This window comes from Seriola dumerili, unplaced genomic scaffold (assembly GCF_002260705.1).
Source record: "Seriola dumerili isolate Sdu_G_001 unplaced genomic scaffold, Sdu_1.0 BDQW01000002.1, whole genome shotgun sequence".
Taxonomy (NCBI): Eukaryota; Metazoa; Chordata; class Actinopteri; order Carangiformes; family Carangidae; genus Seriola; species Seriola dumerili.
The window spans coordinates 1,833,255-1,851,528 of NW_019174257.1; the positions used below are offsets into that span (position 1 = coordinate 1,833,255).

General features: G+C 41.0%; 2 protein-coding genes across 2 annotated transcripts in view; both read right to left on the reverse strand.

Moving 5' to 3' along the window:
- Positions 1-6,178, reverse strand: part of LOC111233166 (obscurin-like) — a 40,080-nt gene extending 33,902 nt beyond the window's left edge. Inside the window, exons 1-13 of the mRNA XM_022760958.1 lie at positions 6,139-6,178; positions 5,769-6,035; positions 4,858-5,019; positions 4,520-4,624; positions 4,169-4,435; positions 3,679-3,948; positions 2,944-3,210; positions 2,538-2,801; positions 2,161-2,427; positions 1,615-1,884; positions 1,187-1,453; positions 742-1,008; positions 23-295 (exon numbers count right to left, since the gene is read on the reverse strand). Coding sequence (XP_022616679.1) covers positions 23-295; positions 742-1,008; positions 1,187-1,453; positions 1,615-1,884; positions 2,161-2,427; positions 2,538-2,801; positions 2,944-3,210; positions 3,679-3,948; positions 4,169-4,435; positions 4,520-4,624; positions 4,858-5,019; positions 5,769-6,035; positions 6,139-6,178 — 2,986 coding nt within the window. The remainder of the gene's footprint in view (positions 1-22; positions 296-741; positions 1,009-1,186; positions 1,454-1,614; positions 1,885-2,160; positions 2,428-2,537; positions 2,802-2,943; positions 3,211-3,678; positions 3,949-4,168; positions 4,436-4,519; positions 4,625-4,857; positions 5,020-5,768; positions 6,036-6,138) is intronic.
- Positions 6,179-9,821: 3,643 nt separating this feature from the next.
- Positions 9,822-17,544, reverse strand: iqca1 (IQ motif containing with AAA domain 1). Its single transcript, XM_022737984.1, has 19 exons — positions 17,534-17,544; positions 16,335-16,662; positions 16,102-16,221; positions 14,181-14,363; positions 14,010-14,081; positions 13,507-13,712; positions 13,285-13,369; positions 13,085-13,195; positions 12,809-12,884; positions 12,577-12,683; positions 12,292-12,378; positions 12,150-12,211; positions 11,934-12,016; positions 11,468-11,575; positions 11,183-11,382; positions 10,846-10,932; positions 10,565-10,742; positions 10,219-10,457; positions 9,822-10,096 (listed from the first exon to the last, which is right to left on the reverse strand). The coding sequence occupies exons 1-19, from the start codon at positions 17,542-17,544 to the stop codon at positions 9,983-9,985; spliced, it is 2,457 nt and encodes an 818-aa protein (XP_022593705.1). The 3' UTR covers positions 9,822-9,982.
- Between the last annotated feature and the right edge of the window lie 730 nt (positions 17,545-18,274).

The window sequence follows — 18,274 nt, forward strand, 5'->3', positions numbered from 1 at the left end:
ACAACTCTGATCAAAGACTCACCTCTAACCAGTAGTGAAGCGTACGATCTTTTGTCCCCTGCTGAAAATGAAATGGTGCCAGTGTCTTTGCGGGCAAGCTGCTTAAACGTGAGGGTGTGGTAGCCTCCGGGTACCATCTGAATCTCATTGAGCTCATTGGTGTACAGCAGAGTCTCATCCAGGTACCACCTGACCCCGATGTAGTCACTGGGACAGATTCGACATCTGAATGTGACCGTGTCACCTTCTAGACACTCAACATCCTCTAGTTCATCCAGGATCAATACCTTCTGGCCTAAATGAAACATGGAAGACATTGAAAAGTCTTTAAAACCAATACACATCACATTGAGTAGGTACTTGAAGCCTCAACCAACATCCTTAATGTTTATTTATTGAGTATTATACTCAATAATGATAAAACCTGCATTATTTTTAGACTAGCATTTATAACCATGTTAAGGATATTGTGCTGACATGTATCAATTTGTCGATATGTTGGCAGTTCTGTTAGTATTGTTAGTATATAACATGTATCAACTGCATCAGTATTCACTTTGTAAATTAATTCATCACTCAGTTAATAATATATCCCAGAATTTCTACCACTGAGCTGACAATTGATGTAAAAATCTGTCCTGGTGTCACCCACAGCTACCACTTGGCCCCAGCTGACTTTAGATGAACACAACAAAACCACAGTGATGCAGTGCCCAGTGTTCCCTTGCCCTATGGTCTCACCCTGCACAGTCAGCTGTGCTCGGCTCTGCATGGTACCGACATCACATGTGTAAACATCCGTGTCTGACTTCTCCAGGCAGGTGATGGTCAGGGACAGCACCACACCCTTCTGCCTGATGACGTACTTCCTACCAGACCTCAGGTCCATCATTCCTTTCAGCCATTTCACACGCTTGGCTGGCCGTCTGGTCTCACACTCCAGGGTCACTTTACCCTTTTCCTCTGCTCGTGTCTCCCTCAGCTCCCTTGCAAATGTGTGCTGGAGTTCTGAGAGGTATAGTGAAGTTCAGAAAATTGAGTCAACCTTCACACTGAGTACAGCAGTTACCGACCTACATTGTAAAATGGGACATCGGAGAGCAGCACTGGTTTGCACAACAGTGCAGTAAGGAACACTCCATTGCATTGTTATCGGATACCATTTATTTTGAATACTCTCACCTACCTCTGATCTCCAGCTTGGCACGAGAGGCAACACCTTCGGCCTCACAGCAGTACTCCCCAGAGTCTCTAATGGTGGTATTCTTGATCACCAACCGCGCCAAGTTCTTCTCCACACTCATCTCATATTTAGGGCTCTTTCTGATTAGATGGCCATTTTTCAGCCAATGGATGGTGGCCTCTGGTTTGGTGATTTCACAGCTCAGCTCAGCGTCCTCGCCTGGCACTGCCTTGACGTTCAGCAGGTCCCTGAAGATGTGCATCGGTTTCTCTAAAGTAGGGGGAATGCGTTCACTCACATTCAGGCATTTTTTGTATAAATGCATCTACAGAGTTGCTCTTTTCAAAATAAAATGCAGAGACATGTATCCTCACATATACAAACTTAACTAAAATTGCTGATAATTTTATCTGACACAGCCAGGTATTCACCTTTTACAAAAAGCATGGTCCTACAGCTGAGGTCGTTAATTGTGAAGACCACGTCTCCAGCGTCAGTAAGTAAGGCATCTTTGATGGTCATCTTATACTTGCGGCCATTGTTGATAACCTGGACACGGTTGTCAGCGGCCACCACCTGGCCATTGATCGACCAGAGAGGCTCATCATCGAGATCGTGAGAGAGGAGACACTCAAAGGTGCAGCTTTCACCCTCCAGAACTGAGGTTGTCTTTATACGTTGAACAATTGTGATGTGTAAATCTGTAGATAAATATAACAACACAGTAGCTCTATTACAGTAAATATATCTTATCAGTGGAACTTATATTTAACTGTACCACCTGTGTACCAGATCTCAAAGCTGCAGAGAGAGAAACACTTGACACCACAGAGTCATTTAACATCTTTGTAACAGAATGGCATCCAAGTGTCATCTGAGGTTACAGCTTAACAGACATCTTTATGTATGCAGAACACTTGATTTTCAAGGAATAGAGCTCTTCCCAAATAACCAGCAACATATTTCCTCCTCCTCACCATGTACTGTAACTTTAGCCTTAGAATGGCTGGTGCCCAGGTCACAGGTGTACTGTCCAGCATCATCCTTGCTCAGTGAATGGACAATCAGCGCCATGGACTTCCCAAACTGGAGTATTTCATGTTTATCATCAGCTGTCAGGACCATACCATCCTTTCTCCAAACAGGGGTGACCATCTCTTTGGAAATTTCACACTGCAGGCAGACCTCCCCTTGCTCTTCGCCTACTGCATCCTCCAGAGACCTCAGGAACACTGCTGGGCGCTCTGGAGACAAAGAGCAGCATCATTTCATTAACGGTGTTCAGATGTTTCTCAGAAATTAACAAAAAAAAAAAAAAGTCTGTTCATACACTTCAGTTATTGCTATGGCTGACCTTTGACCCTTAAGGTTGTAGTCTCAGAGAGAAGGCCTGCTTTGAAGGTGACCCTGCTCTCCTGTGGCCGCAGCTTCTTGATTATGAAGCTGTGCATTGTGCCCATGTGCTGGATCCTGTTGATGGCGTTGGAATAGAGGCGGACATTGTTGAGAAGCCACTCCACGTTGGCGACCACATAGTTAAGCTCACATGAGAAAGTGGCGACTCCATCTTCCTCAATTTCCACCGGCTCAAGGTGTTTGACCAACTTAAGTGTTCGTGCTACAAAACAAAGACACAAGTGATTATATAAAGAAATTAACTGAACTAACGTAAAGAAAGCAGTATGATAAAAATCTGAATATATTGAACAGTACCATATAGCACCTTATAACCCAGTTTTCCCAAATCATGTTTAACCTACCTTCTACCTTAACATGTGCTGTGCTCTGTGAACCTCCAGCCATGCAGCGGTACTGCCCTGAATCCATCGCTGTCAAGCCATGAATGGTCAGCCCTGCTCGTTTCCCCTCTCTCTTCATGCTGTACTTGTTCGAAGTCTTCAGAGCAGTTCGACCTTTAAACCACCGCACCACCCTGGGAGAAGGGGCAAACTGACAGCTCAGAGTCACAGAGCTGTTCTCCTTCGCCTCCACATCATCCAAGTGGTGAAGAACCTGAAGAGGTCGCTCTGCAGGGGAAAATATGTAAAGAGTGCTTAAAGAGACATTCCTAAAAATGTCCACATTCATTCACTTTACAGTACCTCTTAGCACTGATAAAACATTAAACAGGAAAGGTTTCCAGTCCCTTGTAGGGCAAAGACACAGAGTAGGTACTTACAGTTCAATGCCTGTTTTCAGAGATGCTCTTTTGAGATGAAAATTCAGTCTGACAACAAAATTACTTCTTTTTGTATTACTATATTATTATAATTTAATTCGCGTCTCCATGTATGCTCCATCCTCCTGTTGCAGAGCTAGTAATTCCTAGTTACAGTATATGAATAAATAAAAACAACAGCTGATTATTGCTAAGTCAGTGCAAAGATATGTGATGGATGTGGTTGTGGTAGGCTAGACAAAATAATACTCTAAACACTATATGATATTTCATTTTCATTTTTTTAGATTAAGATTAAGAACATTTCGATACTCACCTTTCACAGTGAGCTGAGCGGTGGAGCGACTCTTTCCAGCTACAAAGAGCACAGGGCCGGACATTGAGCTTTCAGTGGAGGTGAGACAGAGACTGTGGAGGGTGCCCTCCCTGTCGATGTTCACCGCTGCGCATGGCTCCAGCACCTCACCGTTCAGGGTCCACTTCGGAGGCCTCCCTGACTTCAAGCTGGTCTCCACGTGGAACAATGCCGGCTCTGGCTCCATCACCTCCACTGCGCTCATCCCCCGCACTATGCTGATAGCCTGCTCTGCATGTACAGCCATAATACACATTACCACTACTGACGCAACTCCTGACTGTTAGCATTCAAATAAAGTCTTCTGACTGTATAGTTCACACATGTGCATATGTGCATCAACCATTTGGTTAAGTATTGTAAAAGTGTAGCTACATGAATGCAAAGCATACGGTTGGCCATCAACTTGACATTGTGACTGCTATGATTACTGTGAAAACAGGTATCTCACCCTCTACCAGGAGCTGACATGAGGTTTTGTCATCTCCTGCATCACAGGTGTAGGTGTCCTCATCTGAGGAGCAGACATTATCGATGGTCAGCTGCCTGTAGACATCTTGGCTGATGACTTGGTACTTCGTACTAGGCAGGAGCTCCTTCCTGTTCTTGTACCACCTGACCTGTGCATTAGGCCGTGACACCTGGCACTCCAGTAGACCCCGGTGGTGATACATGGCTATCTTGACCTTCAGAGGACGCACAATTTGGACTGGGAGCTCTGAAGAGGAGAAGAAATAAGGACAGGCATCATTTCCTGCATAAATCCTTGTTATATTGTGATATGAACAGTCTGGTGGCTCACCTTGTACTGTGAGAGTTGCATAGGATGAGACACGCTCTGCAGTGAATCTGATCTCTCCAGCATGCTCTGGCCTGACTGACCTGAAGAGCAGGGTGTGAGTTTTACCTGCAATCAGATCAAAGCAAAATGTTTATTATCTTTATGTATTGTATTTACCCAGGTTTTTATTTCTTTCTTATATATTTACACCTAGGAACTCCCTATTACAACCACTATGCCCACTCAAACACAGCTTCTTTGCAAAGTTGAATGTAGGCCTACTATGACGCAAGCATTGGGGAGGATTTTATATCATTGGGCCGTTAGTTTCTGTAAAGACCATGTGGTTGATCACTTGCCCTGGTGTCTGATCTTGATGTTGTCCCCAGGTCGGATCCTGCAGTCATCTCTGTACCACCGACCATCCACATCCACCTGGTTGACCTCACACAGGAAGGTCACAGGTTGCCGCTCCATTGTGTCTACATCCTCCAGCTCCTTCATTATATGGATGTCCCTAGCTGGCAGAAGATACCCAAACCATGCCCATAAACTTTTCAGCAAGTGTTTGAGTGTTGCTTGTTCATTCACTCTAATGTCGTGGTTCAAAACGACTGAAAGTGTTAAGTGTTAAAACAAGTCTAGTCTACAGTGTTGGTGGATATGTGATACTGTATTTAGGCGCAGTGATGTTTTTAGCTGAATGCTTACATCATAATGCTAACATGCTCACAATGATAATCAATGTTTAGCAGCTATAATATCTACCATGTTCACGTCTTAGTTTAACATATTAGTATGCTAACATTTCTAGATTTGCACTAAGTGCAAAGTACAGGTGAGGGTGACGGGGATGTCATTAGTTATGCAGGTTCATACATTTAACTAGTGGACAAATTGAAATTCTGACCTGATGATGGTGCTAGATGATAAGTCAGGTGGATCAAAGCTATTACAATTCATTAGAATACATCGTCTGGGATCCATGAATGTCTATGCGAACTTTTGAGAAATCAATCCAATAGCTGTGGCTATATGGGGGTGGGTGGGTGCTCTGCCACTAGCATAGTGGACTTATTTACAGACTTATTTATTTGTTCATTTATAATTGTATACATTAATAAATCTTTTTAGGTGTATTGGGCTGTTACCTAAAGTGGTATGATCAGACATACTTATGAGGCTGTCCCATCATTTAAATGTTTAGACCTTGGTCATGTCTTGACTTGACTTGACATTGGAAGTAGTTCATTCTGTTGTGTTACCTTACCTCTCACACTGAGTCGACCTGCGGTCTGAATGCCATTAGCCTGAAAAGAGAACTGGCCAGCGTCACCTAGAGCCACCCTCTTCAATATGAGGGAGTGTTTCTTCCCATGCATGCTGATGCGACAGTTGGGCTTAGACTTGAGCTGCATCCCATCCCTGGTCCACACACCCTCGATGTAGGCCAAGTTCAGGGTCACCTCAAAGGTGCAGCTCTCACACTCGGACACCTCCACATCCTCCAGACCCCTCACCACCTGCAGCCGGTTCTCTGGCAAACAAACACACACACAATATCAGAGATCTGAAATCTTCTCACTCACACTGAAAGAACCACACTGAAAGGTACAGCTGTGTATTTGAGGAGCACTTACTTGCTGCCGCTATTATTCCTCCAGGTTTGTTGTCTCCCATGTCTCCTGCTCTTCTCTCAGTGTGATTTGGGAATCTTTGCTTTTTACCACAGAAATCACAGAAGGGCTAGAACTGCAATATGATTTAAAAAAATACATATCAGGTAATGTCTCATAATCCATCTTACCACTATAATAAAGAATTTTCTGTCCTACCATGAATCTTCCACCAACTCATTCACAGCTCATTCACATTGACACTGGCATTCAGCTTTTTTCAGGGACACTCTGTAGATAGAGTTTAGTAAATAACCTGTTGCAATGTATACCCTGTATTTGTTATGAGTACAACTATGTTTCAAATGACAAACAAATTCTTCTCATGCTAATAATGATATAAACCATTACTTCAAAAAGGCCAATCAAAATGCATACAAATGACTACGCTCTCATATGGTTGATCCCTGTGATGGTGTGCCAGTCCTCCTCAGTAATGAAGAGCAAAGTAATCTCTGTCACCTCACTTGGCTGAGCTCAGCACCACCAATATAGACTCAGCTGTGATGCCTCCTCTATCACGCTGCATGCACTGAACTCAGAGAAAAGGGAAGTCTTAAAAAAAAATAAGAGGGCAATGAGAACTGCCAATTTCTAAACTGATCGATATGATTGAAATGATAAAACACTCTCTCATTATTTGCCAACTAAAATGATATTTCATAATGCATCACACAGTGACACTAAATTTGCAAAGAATTATCTAAACTGCCTCTAGAGGCCTAATATGAGGTGATATCTTCTTCAAGATGCCACATAAATGATTAAATACTATGAAAATAAAAAAAAAATACCTTGGTGATTGTGAAATACTGTATTTACCTATTAAGACTTTAACCTTTTATAAGACATTTCCTAATATAATTGTGCAATATAAGACTCAACTTATCAAAAACTTCCATTAACACCATGTTCAATGGTGACTTCCCTTTGGTGCTATTAAAGTATGTAAACAAGCCAAACAAATAATGAAGAGATACACTACCAAAATAAAACCAGAACATACCAGATCACTTGATGTACCCACTCTAGAAAGAAAAGATCCTTGCATATTCTCTTGTTGCACCAATGCCCTTCACCTAAAAACAACTGGATAAAACATCCACCATGGCAACAGATCTGTCCAGGTCTTGTCTTGTTTTTCACAAAGCCTTTAAGATTAACAACAATCGTTCAGCCAAAGAAGAACATGTCGAGGTCTGCAAACTGCGTCCCAGTCTCTAAAGCAGACAGCCTATAGCGCTTTCTTTTTTTTTTTGCTGTGATGGAGCGTAGTGCTGAACAGCTGACATATCTCTCCCCACATACTAACCTCCAAAATAGCCTTCTGTCAGTATGAGCGCAAAGATAGCTTTGGCTTTAATTGTGTGAGGCAACTCATGCCCACCATCAATGGAACCATCGAAAACAATCAAAATGTATACAATGGGCTTAGTGTGTTTGATGGTTTTCTTGAGTGAGACACAAGTGCAAATTAGTTGAAAGCATCTGTCAGTGAAAGTTTAAGTTACCTTCACGTGGCATGATGATGTAGGTCAGTGGTCTGTATAACTTGTACCGTCTGCAGATGAAAGTGTTGTTTTACATACAATCAAACACTACCCTTTTTTTTGTACCAGGTTGCTCGCACTGCGATCTAAGATCTCTTCCAATAAAAATTGAGCATTCTACTAGTATACGATTGATGCAGTTTTATCACATGCTTTTTACAATACTGACCCATATCTGTCAGTGTCCTAAACCTCAGGTCAGAGAGATCAAAGTCCATGGATCTCCACAGGGAGTTTCCACCACTGCCACAGTTGAAAAGGTCACAAAAGATTAAGCAATATTAAGCTCCTATTTCAGCAGGTCATCACTAGTGAGTCTACACATGAAAGCCCATATGTACCTGTCCTTAAACATATACTGTATATATTACATAGAAAAAGTGGCATAGTGGTTGACCACTGTATAAAACCAAGCCCTGAGAGATCAAACTGAAAAGCACAAAACATTCAGAAAAATACAGCAGCCATGCAGTGTAAATGTCCATTCACCTACAGAACTGGTTAATGCCAATCAACCTTCCTCTAGCTCCTCCTTCTCCGAGAAATGATGGACTAAGGTGTTCAGTTTGTGGGGTTCCCTCATCCAGCCATCCCGACAGAACAAAGCCAGCACTGCCCAGCGTTGTGTTCATCTCAGTTTGATAGACAGCTCCATGTGCCACTGAGCACTCCTAAGTCCAGTGAAACTCTATCAACAGGATAATCTCTATGCAGTCCTGCTAGGGCACACAAAACAACTTGTCATCACTGAATGGGGAATGGTGGCCCACAGAAGCAAACCAGTCTCTCTTTTCAAGTCTCCAGCAGCCCATACATTACAAAGCTTTTAACAGTTTTCTCCGACATTTGAGTATGACAGAATAAAAAGTGAGTTTAAATACACATATAGACTTTTTGGTATTTTTATGTACCCCCAGCAGAACACTTTGTATCTTACTGGGTTAAAATTCAGGGCATTCTATGGTTTTTTGATGCTGGTTTCTAAACAGGATGCTATACTCTTCGAAAGATGAAGGAGGCCCCAAATCATGTCCTGCGACATTGAAGCCAGCGAGCAGCGATCTTGAAATGTGGGCCTTCACGTGTGCAGCATCCTATTGATGGTGCACATAGGCTAAAAATAGACTAATGTTAAAAGAACCAAGGCAATGTGAGGATGTGTTGAGTGAATTTAGAACTTGACAAAACAGCTGAACACTCCACCTAAGCCCCTGAATCCATGTATGGAAACACTCCCCCTCCTGTGTGTCACATTTCTTCTGGTCCAGAGTCTCTTCACCTGACAGCGGTCATAATGAAGGAATACCGGAATATAATAATATACAAATACTGTATATTAAATCACAAACTTGCGCCTACAGTAGTCATCTAATAATGGGCTCGGACTAGGTGACCCACAAAAACACTTCACCCCGCTGTTGGGTATAAGACCATGATGGTAGTTTTATTTCTGTCAGCAACATCCCAAATGTGGTACTCACAACCAAGTGTCATAGCCAGGCAGCTATAGCCATACAGCAAAAACATTGGATGCCCTTGAATGAAGCAAATAAAACAGACAATCTTGGCATGTCTAATTACAGCGTGGCCTTGGGTCTGATAACTATAGCCATAGGAGTTTGTCCTCTAGAGCCATGCCACTTAATTTATTTTAGATCACATTCTTATAAAGTATGTAGTTTGCTTGGAGGCATATGAGCGCCTTTGGTGGGTTATGTTACTGAGGTAAATATTTCATAAGGATCAGTCAACTAGTAGATCCACTCCAAACATATATGTAATCACATGCAGGAAGTAGTTAGGACAATGTTTAAAGCATCACATAAAATATACGATGGAGATAGTACACAATGCTGACATTCAATAAGTGACAACACAAATATAATGACTATTTATGTTCTCATTAGAGGAACTCTTAATTTGATTACAAGACAGATGTTAGCACCTTCCCATATGAATGTACAAAATCCTATTCGTAGAATGTGAGCTGTGGTGTTCTGTCTCCTTAAACTAAGTTTTAGTAATAGTACAAAGAAGATTTTATCTACTTTACATCATATTATATACCATTACAACATGAACAGGCATTTCACTGCATCCTTAAACTCTGCTCTCATGGTATTGGAAAACTCACTTTTTATTCAATTTTGTATTTATTTTGTAGAGAGTGGGACAGTGTTGTCTTCATCAGCTAATTCTCATTCGAGCTTCAATAAATATTTAACTACATTCAGCTGTGATTAAAAAAGGGTCACAAACTATTTTTTCCCTTTCTTCTTTGCATCTTTGCCTTTAACCGGGGCTTCTTCTTCTTCCTTTCCTGTGGCAGCCTTAATCCTCTTCTTTCCCAGGGGGGTCTTTGCGTACCAGTTCTGGTGACATGCAAGGAAGAAGTATAAACAAGCATGTTTCCATTAAAATAGACTGACAAATAAATAATCACAGTGATGAAAATGTAATGATGAATAAATTAAATATGACATATCCAATTTACTTTAAGGGCTTCTTCCTCTTCCTGAAACACGGGGTCAAACTTGGCTAAAGGAGCAACAAACTCAGCAGCAGTCAGGGGTCTGTTAGCCTGCTGAAGGATGCGACGCTTCGTGACAACACTCTGGACCACCTGGACCATGTGACCTGGAGTGTAGCCATCAGAAATCTTGGCAAGAGAGCTGAGGTCCAGGGCCTTGGTTACCTCACCTCCCTTCTTTTGAATCAGTTGCTTCCACAAGACTGAAGGCAAACACAGTCAGAGGAGTCACTTTTCATAACTACTTAATAAAGACCACAAACATAAATTTCAATACTAAAATTTCTCTCCTATTGTACTCTTTTCTTACTGTATCTTGAGCCGTAGTCAGGTCTTGGGATGAGGATGATTTTGCTGTACATTTTGCACAGTGACTTAATATCAGCACTTAGAGGGTCTTTAGTTGTTCCTACTATCAGAACACGATCTTCCCCTTTGATCAACTTAAGGCACTTGGGCAAATCTTTCTTCAACCGCTTAGGGTCTAACTGTTTACACACAAAAAACATTTATAATCACCATGTGACTAAATAACTGAAAAATTAGTGCAACATAATGATGCTACCCAGTGTTCATGATGCTCAGGAGTACCTCTTTTTCTTCCTTGGGAACTTTCTTATAGAACATTTTCTCTGCATCTTCAATCCATATTACTGAAGGCTGCAGCAGTCTCGCAACCTGTGCGAAGATGATTGAGGAACAGCATTTTTACTTTCTGGACGAGTCAAAATATAATAATTTTATGCTAAAATCACCATATTTTATACTTAACCAGCATTGCTGGGTATTACATGACAACATACTGCCCTGCATACCATATATAATGGTGGTAGATCTGTAACAATGTTAACCTTTACACATATAGACTTACGTTATAAACTTGCTAGATGGCAATGGCACTGGATTCTTTTGAAAACCAGTGTCTCACCTTAAAGACAATGTGAAGCATCATGGCGAGGCCACTCTTGCCTGGGTACTTTCCTGCCGTGTTCAGAGGTGACAGATCGAACAGGTTGGCACCTGTCTCGTGGCAGATTGCATGGACCAACATCTTCTTACCTACACCTCCCGGCCCTGTCAGCAGGATGGCCTTTATCAGAGGAGCATTCTCGTGTACCACCTGAGAGCCTGCAAATAACACACATCTTATATCCAAACTGCAAACCATTTTTAGCTATATTTATTTTAAATATAAAGTGAATAACTTTCATACCTAATGGTAAAATTGCATATAGAGTTAAGACTTGTCGCACATCTGACAGTGAAGGCATGGGCTCAATGTCATTTTGCCTCAGTGTTGTCCCAAGGTAGCTATAGTCGCCTAGGAACAGGAGGGAACAACTATTACACTAGTAGTTATTCATCTGCATGGTTAATCACTGCAAAAACTCCAAGAAAGAACTTCAAAATCTGCATTTGACCACAAAGATTACTGTGCTCATTTGGAATTGTTCATTGTGATCATAGTGCTTTGGCAGTCACCAACCAGAAGAGGGCAGCATGCCACTACATAATTTACCTGGACTATACAAAGTAAGAGTTCTGTATTGTGTCATTGCATCGATTGTAGTCACATTAAAATCTCACATACAATTATGATCATAAAAGACAAAAGACAGGACAAAAAAAGCTCTGAAAGATGACACACCAGTCTACACAAATAATATACAAAGTCTTACCCAAGTAATCCTGCAGGCCAACATTATTTGCCTTTTTCAACAAGCCCTGTTCCACCAGCTCCTGACAGAGAGACTCAAGAGTCCTAGTAGATGTGAATGAAGGATGTAATCGTTTTCTCCAGTATTTGCATTTACTAATTTATCCAATTTATACAATTCAAGTCTGTACAGAAAACCATACACTGTTCATCAGGTATAGGCTCTGTGAGACCTCACCTATCAGCTGTCAGATCTTTCTCCTTTTTCTTCTTCTTTCCACTCTTAGATCCTTTCTTTTTCTGTGGAGTAAAAGAACATTATCAGGAAACAGCTCAAGGAAATCAATGTAAACTGTGACCACTGTCTTTCACTTTAGTACCTTTGCATTTCCTTTGGTTTTACCACCCTTGTCTTTATCCACAGCTAGCTTCCAGTCAGCCAGCTCTTGTCTCATCTGCTCATCTACCTGATATAAGAAGAACAGACCACTGAGTGCAACAACAAGTGGTGCTGTTATCACTTTTAAACACCAGTGTCTGGGACACTGAATTGGCCAAACACAAAACAGTGTAACCCCAACTTGCAAGCACCACCCTGCAGTTTTATCAGCCTGTAAAAATGACAGTACTGGCTTTTTGCTTTAGTATTCTGTGGTCAGCATCACCTGCAATCGAATCTCTGTCTCAATGACTTTCCTCTTTTCTTCTTTGATCAGTTCCACCTCGTGCCTCTGGCTGAAATTTTTAGATTCATTGCGGGTTTTCCAAACATCTGAGGATGACAAACATTTACTTCAGGCCTTATCAGGAATGAGTAATGGCCACCTACTTAAACAACATACCCTCAAAGTGCTATTAACTACAGGATATCTTCACCTGTTTTTGATTTAAACGTACCTGTATAGGTTTTGTTTCCCACTTCCAAGTCTGACAGAAAAGCTGAAGGAAGCATCTTCAACCCTGCCTCCTCTTCCTGCGGTTCCAAATTCAAGTTCAAAAGTTATTTTGGTTCACTGAATGTGCAATGCAAAGGAGTGAAACAGCCAGCAAGAGTTGGGTTGAAATCCCTCTTGTTAAATACTTTTATCCATCTAAAAAAGGCTGATAACACCAGAAGTTACTCAATGTTATATCAAATAAATAAAAATGTATTTAATAACATTGAGGCCTTACTTCTTCTTCATCTTTCCCCTTGTCTTTTTTCCCCTTTTCCTTCTTTTCCTCCTTCCCTTTTGGTTTGTTGCTCGAATCCACCTCTTCCTTTTCAGCAATTTCTTCCATTAACTGAAAAAAAAAAATGTATACCCAACAGGATTCTCCTTCTGCAAACTACTGAAAAAATATGCAACCATACTCTTGACCGAGGGCTTTACCTGCTGAGGGTTCTTTTCTGCAAAAATTATAGCTGAGCCACCATCCTCTTCATCAGGGTAGTCTGGAAATGATCCGGTAGCATCACTGTTTAAGAAAAAACAAAAAACACACACCCACACACAGGAAAAAGGAGAGAACTAATTACATAATTAATGTCACTAAATGTGTAAATATTATACTATTATAGCAAAAATCATACCACCCCCTCTGCGCCACCTTACCGGCATTCAATGAACCACTGCCGAATTTGGTCTTTCATTGTCTTGCTCATGTCATGACCCTCCACATCTCGTAGTTGTTTTGTGACAGCTTCTATTGACTTTTGGTAGTCTTCCTCATGCTCTTCTTGTTTAATGTGCGTGTAAGCTTGATTGGCCTGGGCAGTGATTTCCGCAGGGTATGGCACCTGGTATTTTGGATCCATGACCTTAGATGGGAGTGACCAAAACATAATGAATATGTTAAAAACCTTTGATCGTCTCAGAAAGAAAATAAAGGACAGGAATGTCAAAAGTATTGATTCACTCTGAAATTAAACAAGGAAATGTGGCAATACAGCTTCAAGTTTTTAAAAATACTAGTCTGTCTTAACTTAAGCTCAAGCAAAACAAAGAATGATAGAATACAGATACACACACATATATATATATATATATATATATATATAGATAGATAGATAGAATATGTAGTTTTTCAGACCATAAGCAAAATTGATGAAACTCACCATTCCTAGAAAAATCATTTCTTCATCCCGAGCAATCTTTGCCCTCTTCCGCTCTATGTAGCCCCTCCACACCTACAAATCATATTTAACCAAATCTTTCAGCATGAAACAGACATGGCAAAGACAGAGGCAGAGAAAAAGGCATATATTACTATGGTAATAGCAGACAACCTTCTGAATGCAGACCGCAGCCGACTCAATGCTAACTGCTCCAGAGTCCTTGGTCCTGTACATCTTGTTCATATTTCTGCTCTCTTCATTCAACTTTGCCCTCAAACGTCCTTGGCGGGTCCTCTCCACCACTTGAATAATCTTAATGGCCTCCTCTTGACTCATGTCCTTGACCATTAGAGGCTATAGGTACAATAAAAATAAGTATATAAAATGACATTTGAATACATTTACTTATTTACATCTAATGAAATACAGTGGGTACGGAAAGTATTCAGACCCCTTTAAATTTTTCACTCTTTGTTTCATTGCAGCCATTTGCTAAAATCCAAAAAGTTCATTTTATTTCTCATTAATGTAAACTCAGCACCCCATCTTGACAGAAAAAAAAAAAACAAACAAAAACAAAACAGAAATGTAGAAATTTTTGCAAATTTATTAAAAAAGAAACTGAAATATCACATGGTCATAAGTATTCAGACCCTTTGCTCAGTATTGAGTAGAAGCACCCTTTTGAGCTAGTACAGCCATGAGTCTTCTTGGGAATGATGCAACAAGTTTTTCACACCTGGATTTGGGAATCCTCTGCCATTCTTCCTTGCAGATCCTCTCCAGTTCTGTCAGGTTGGATGGTGAACGTTGGTGGACAGCCATTCCTTTCTTATTTTAGGTGTGTGCTTAGGGTCATTGTCTTGTTGGAAGGTGAACCTTTGGCCCAGTCTGAGGTCCTGAGCCCTCTGGAAGAGGTTTTCTTCCAGGATATCTCTGTACTTGGCTGCATTCATCTTTCCTTCAATTGCAACCAGTTGTTCTGTCCCTGCAGCTGAAAAACACCCCCATAGCATGATGCTGCCACCACCATGTTTCACTGTTGGGATTGTATTGGGCAGGTGATGAGCAGTGCGTGGTTTTCTCCACACATACCGCTTAGAATTAACGCCAAAAAGTTCAATCTTGGTCTCATCAGACCAGAGAATCTTATTTCTCATAGTCTGGGAGTCCTTCATGTGTTTTTTGGCAAACTCTATGCGGGCTTTCATATGTCTTGCACTGAGGAGAGGCTTCCGTCGGGCCACTCTGCCATAAAGCCCCAACTGGTGGAGGGCTGCAGTGATAGTTGACTTTGTGGAACTTTCTCCCATCTCCCTACTGCATCTCTGGAGCTCAGCCACAGTGATCTTTGGGTTCTTCTTTACCTCTCTCACCAAGGCTCTTCTCCCACGATTGCTCAGTTTGGCTGGACGGCCAGGTCTAGGAAGAGTTCTGGTCGTCTCAAACTTCTTCCATTTAAGGATTATGGAGGCCACTGTGCTCTTAGGAACCTTGAGTGCTGCAGAAATTCTTTTGTAACCTTGGCCAGATCTGCACCTTGCCATAATTCTGTTTCTGAGCTCCTTGGGCAGTTCCTTCGACCTCATGATTCTCATTGGCTCTGACGTGCACTGTGAGCCGTAAGGTCTTATATAGACAGGTGTGTGCCTTTCCTAATCAAGTCCAATCAGTTTAATTAAACACAGCTGGACTCCAATGAAGGAGTAGAACCATCTCAAGGAGGATCAGAAGAAATGGACAGCATGTGAGTTAAATATGAGTGTCACAGCAAAGGGTCTGAATACTTATGACCATGTGATATTTCAGTTTTTCTTTTTTAATAAATTTGCAAAAAGTTCTACATTTCTGTTTTTTTCTGTCAAGATGGGTTGCTGAGTGTACATTAATGAGAAAAAAAGAGAGCTTTTTTGATTTTAGCAAATGGCTGCAATGAAACAAAGAGTGAAAAATTTTAAAGGGGTCTGAATACTTTCCATACCCACTGTATAACAAATAATGAATGATAACTATTATTTTGGTTTTCCTGATGCAATACAAAATATGTAACACATACAGGCTTTAACTAAAATGTAGCTCTTTTTCAACTCACTTCTGGGCTTTCAGTAACCTCTGCCATTTTAAGGATATCTGTGAGCATAGTCTTTCGTTCTTGCAGTTCTTTGTTGCGTTCAGTGATGAAGTAGAGAGGGATAGGGATCTCAAGGTCTGCCTAAAGTGACAACAATGAAAATAACTGTTGAGTTATGAAGAGACATTCCTGATAACTTTATTCAGATCTCAGAATTTCAATTCAGTTTAATAACTATGAAAAATTAAACTCACAGGTCTGAGCTTTAAGTCGTGAAGGACGTCATCCATGTAGTGGTACTCTGAAAACTCTTTTTCCACCATTTCATTCTTCAGCTCTATCACCCTGCCTATGACACCATCAAGCATCGCCCGAATAACTTGTCTCTTCTGAGGGTGGACCACCTGGTCATAGACCTTCTCCAGCTGTCTGAAGATTTGGATGTAGCGCACATAAAGCATGGCCAGACGCTGGAAGAACACTACCCTGTCCTTTTCTGGACGAGGTGGCTCAGCAGGCAGCTCCTCAGTTAGCAGACGGCTCAACTCTAACTGGGCCTCTGCCCACAGCTCGTTGTATGCCCTGCAAATGTAATAACAATCTTTTTGTGTTCAGTCTTTGTACACAATTTTTCCAAGACTGTCCTGAAACAATAGTCATGTGCCCATATTAACACTGAAAGACGTATTGCTTGCTGTAATTATTCCTCCTGCTCGTAGTGGTCATTATGAGATCCCTAAGTGATGAGGGACAAAATCCACAGTCATTCTAATTCAAAAATTCAAAATGAGGCTTCAGTACTTAGTCAAATAAAATGGATATCTTCCAAAGTTACAGTCTTTCTAGGGTAATTTCCACAGGGTAGATTCCACACTGTTTCCTTGCTAATCTGCGATGAAGAGGTAGCATCAAAAAAAGGGAAGTTAGTACTTTAAAGACAACTGTAACTTTGTAAGCTATCCACTTGATTTGTCTACCTCAAACTCCTAAAGCCTCATATAAACTTCAGATAAACGTTGCAATACAATTTTGCAAGAATTGCAAGCATTTGCATTTTTACAAGCAGAGCAGTAGTTTTTGCCCCATTCACTTATATTGGCCACACATAAGGGAAAAATCGATTCAGTAACAGTATCACGCGTCAGTCTTGTTGCTATAGTTAGTCACTGCTGCCACCCTGCTGCCATAAATGAGGTATGAAAAAATAGACTTTCAAATACTTTATTTACCTGTATTGCTTTGCTCGTTCGTATGCCATTACAGAAATGCTTTCAAATGTTAGTATTATTTTATTCGCCTATATTTTCATGTTTTACGCACAGTTTTAAAGTACAACTTTGCTTAAACGTTGTCGGGGCTGTTTGCATGAAACCAGCTAACTAGCTAAATTCACGTAAACTACGGTAGCCGGTGACCGTACAACATTAGCGACTGTGCCTGCTTGAAAGTTTACCTTTGCGACATGTCTCTGCCTCTGGAAAAAGGAAAATGCTTCCAATGTCTCTTATCAAATAACCAAACAAGTTGCAGACAGTTAAATTTAACTAAAGTAAGCCACAGTGTGTCGAACAGGAGGTCAGCTTTCCTAAGTTGAAACAATACTCGGCCCGTCTCCATAGTAACAGTGATTCCGGAAGTTACTCACCTGTTTTTAATTTACATTTTTTGTGGAAATCACTCACAATGTGACTATGTAACGGTTTTTACCCTTATACTTTAATGAAATACTACCTCCTCCTACTACTACTACTACTACTACTACTACTACTAATAATAATAATAATAATAATAATAATAATGTTAACAATAGCCTACGCCTATTGGGTTTACCCCCACTTTCTTTTTTAATAGAGATTGCACGATAAAATGTGCACTTTTATTTAATAAAAGGCCCACAAGGTCTCTGACCCACATCACCGCACAACAAGTGAGACACCACCAGGTGACGCCCTTCATGTTAGCAAAGATGCGGCTCTCGTCTAATATACAACATAACGTAGTGGGATGCATGCAAAGTGCAAATGCAATGTATTGCTGCAAAACGTCCTCCACATCTCGGCAGATATAAAGGGAGCTGTAGCAGAACATATTCCCCATTGCAAATTACAGGTGAAAATACGAACCAATCTGCAGACTTCATGCATTAATTAATTAAACTAATTTACATTACGCTGGTTTGTCTTTAAAGGGGTGA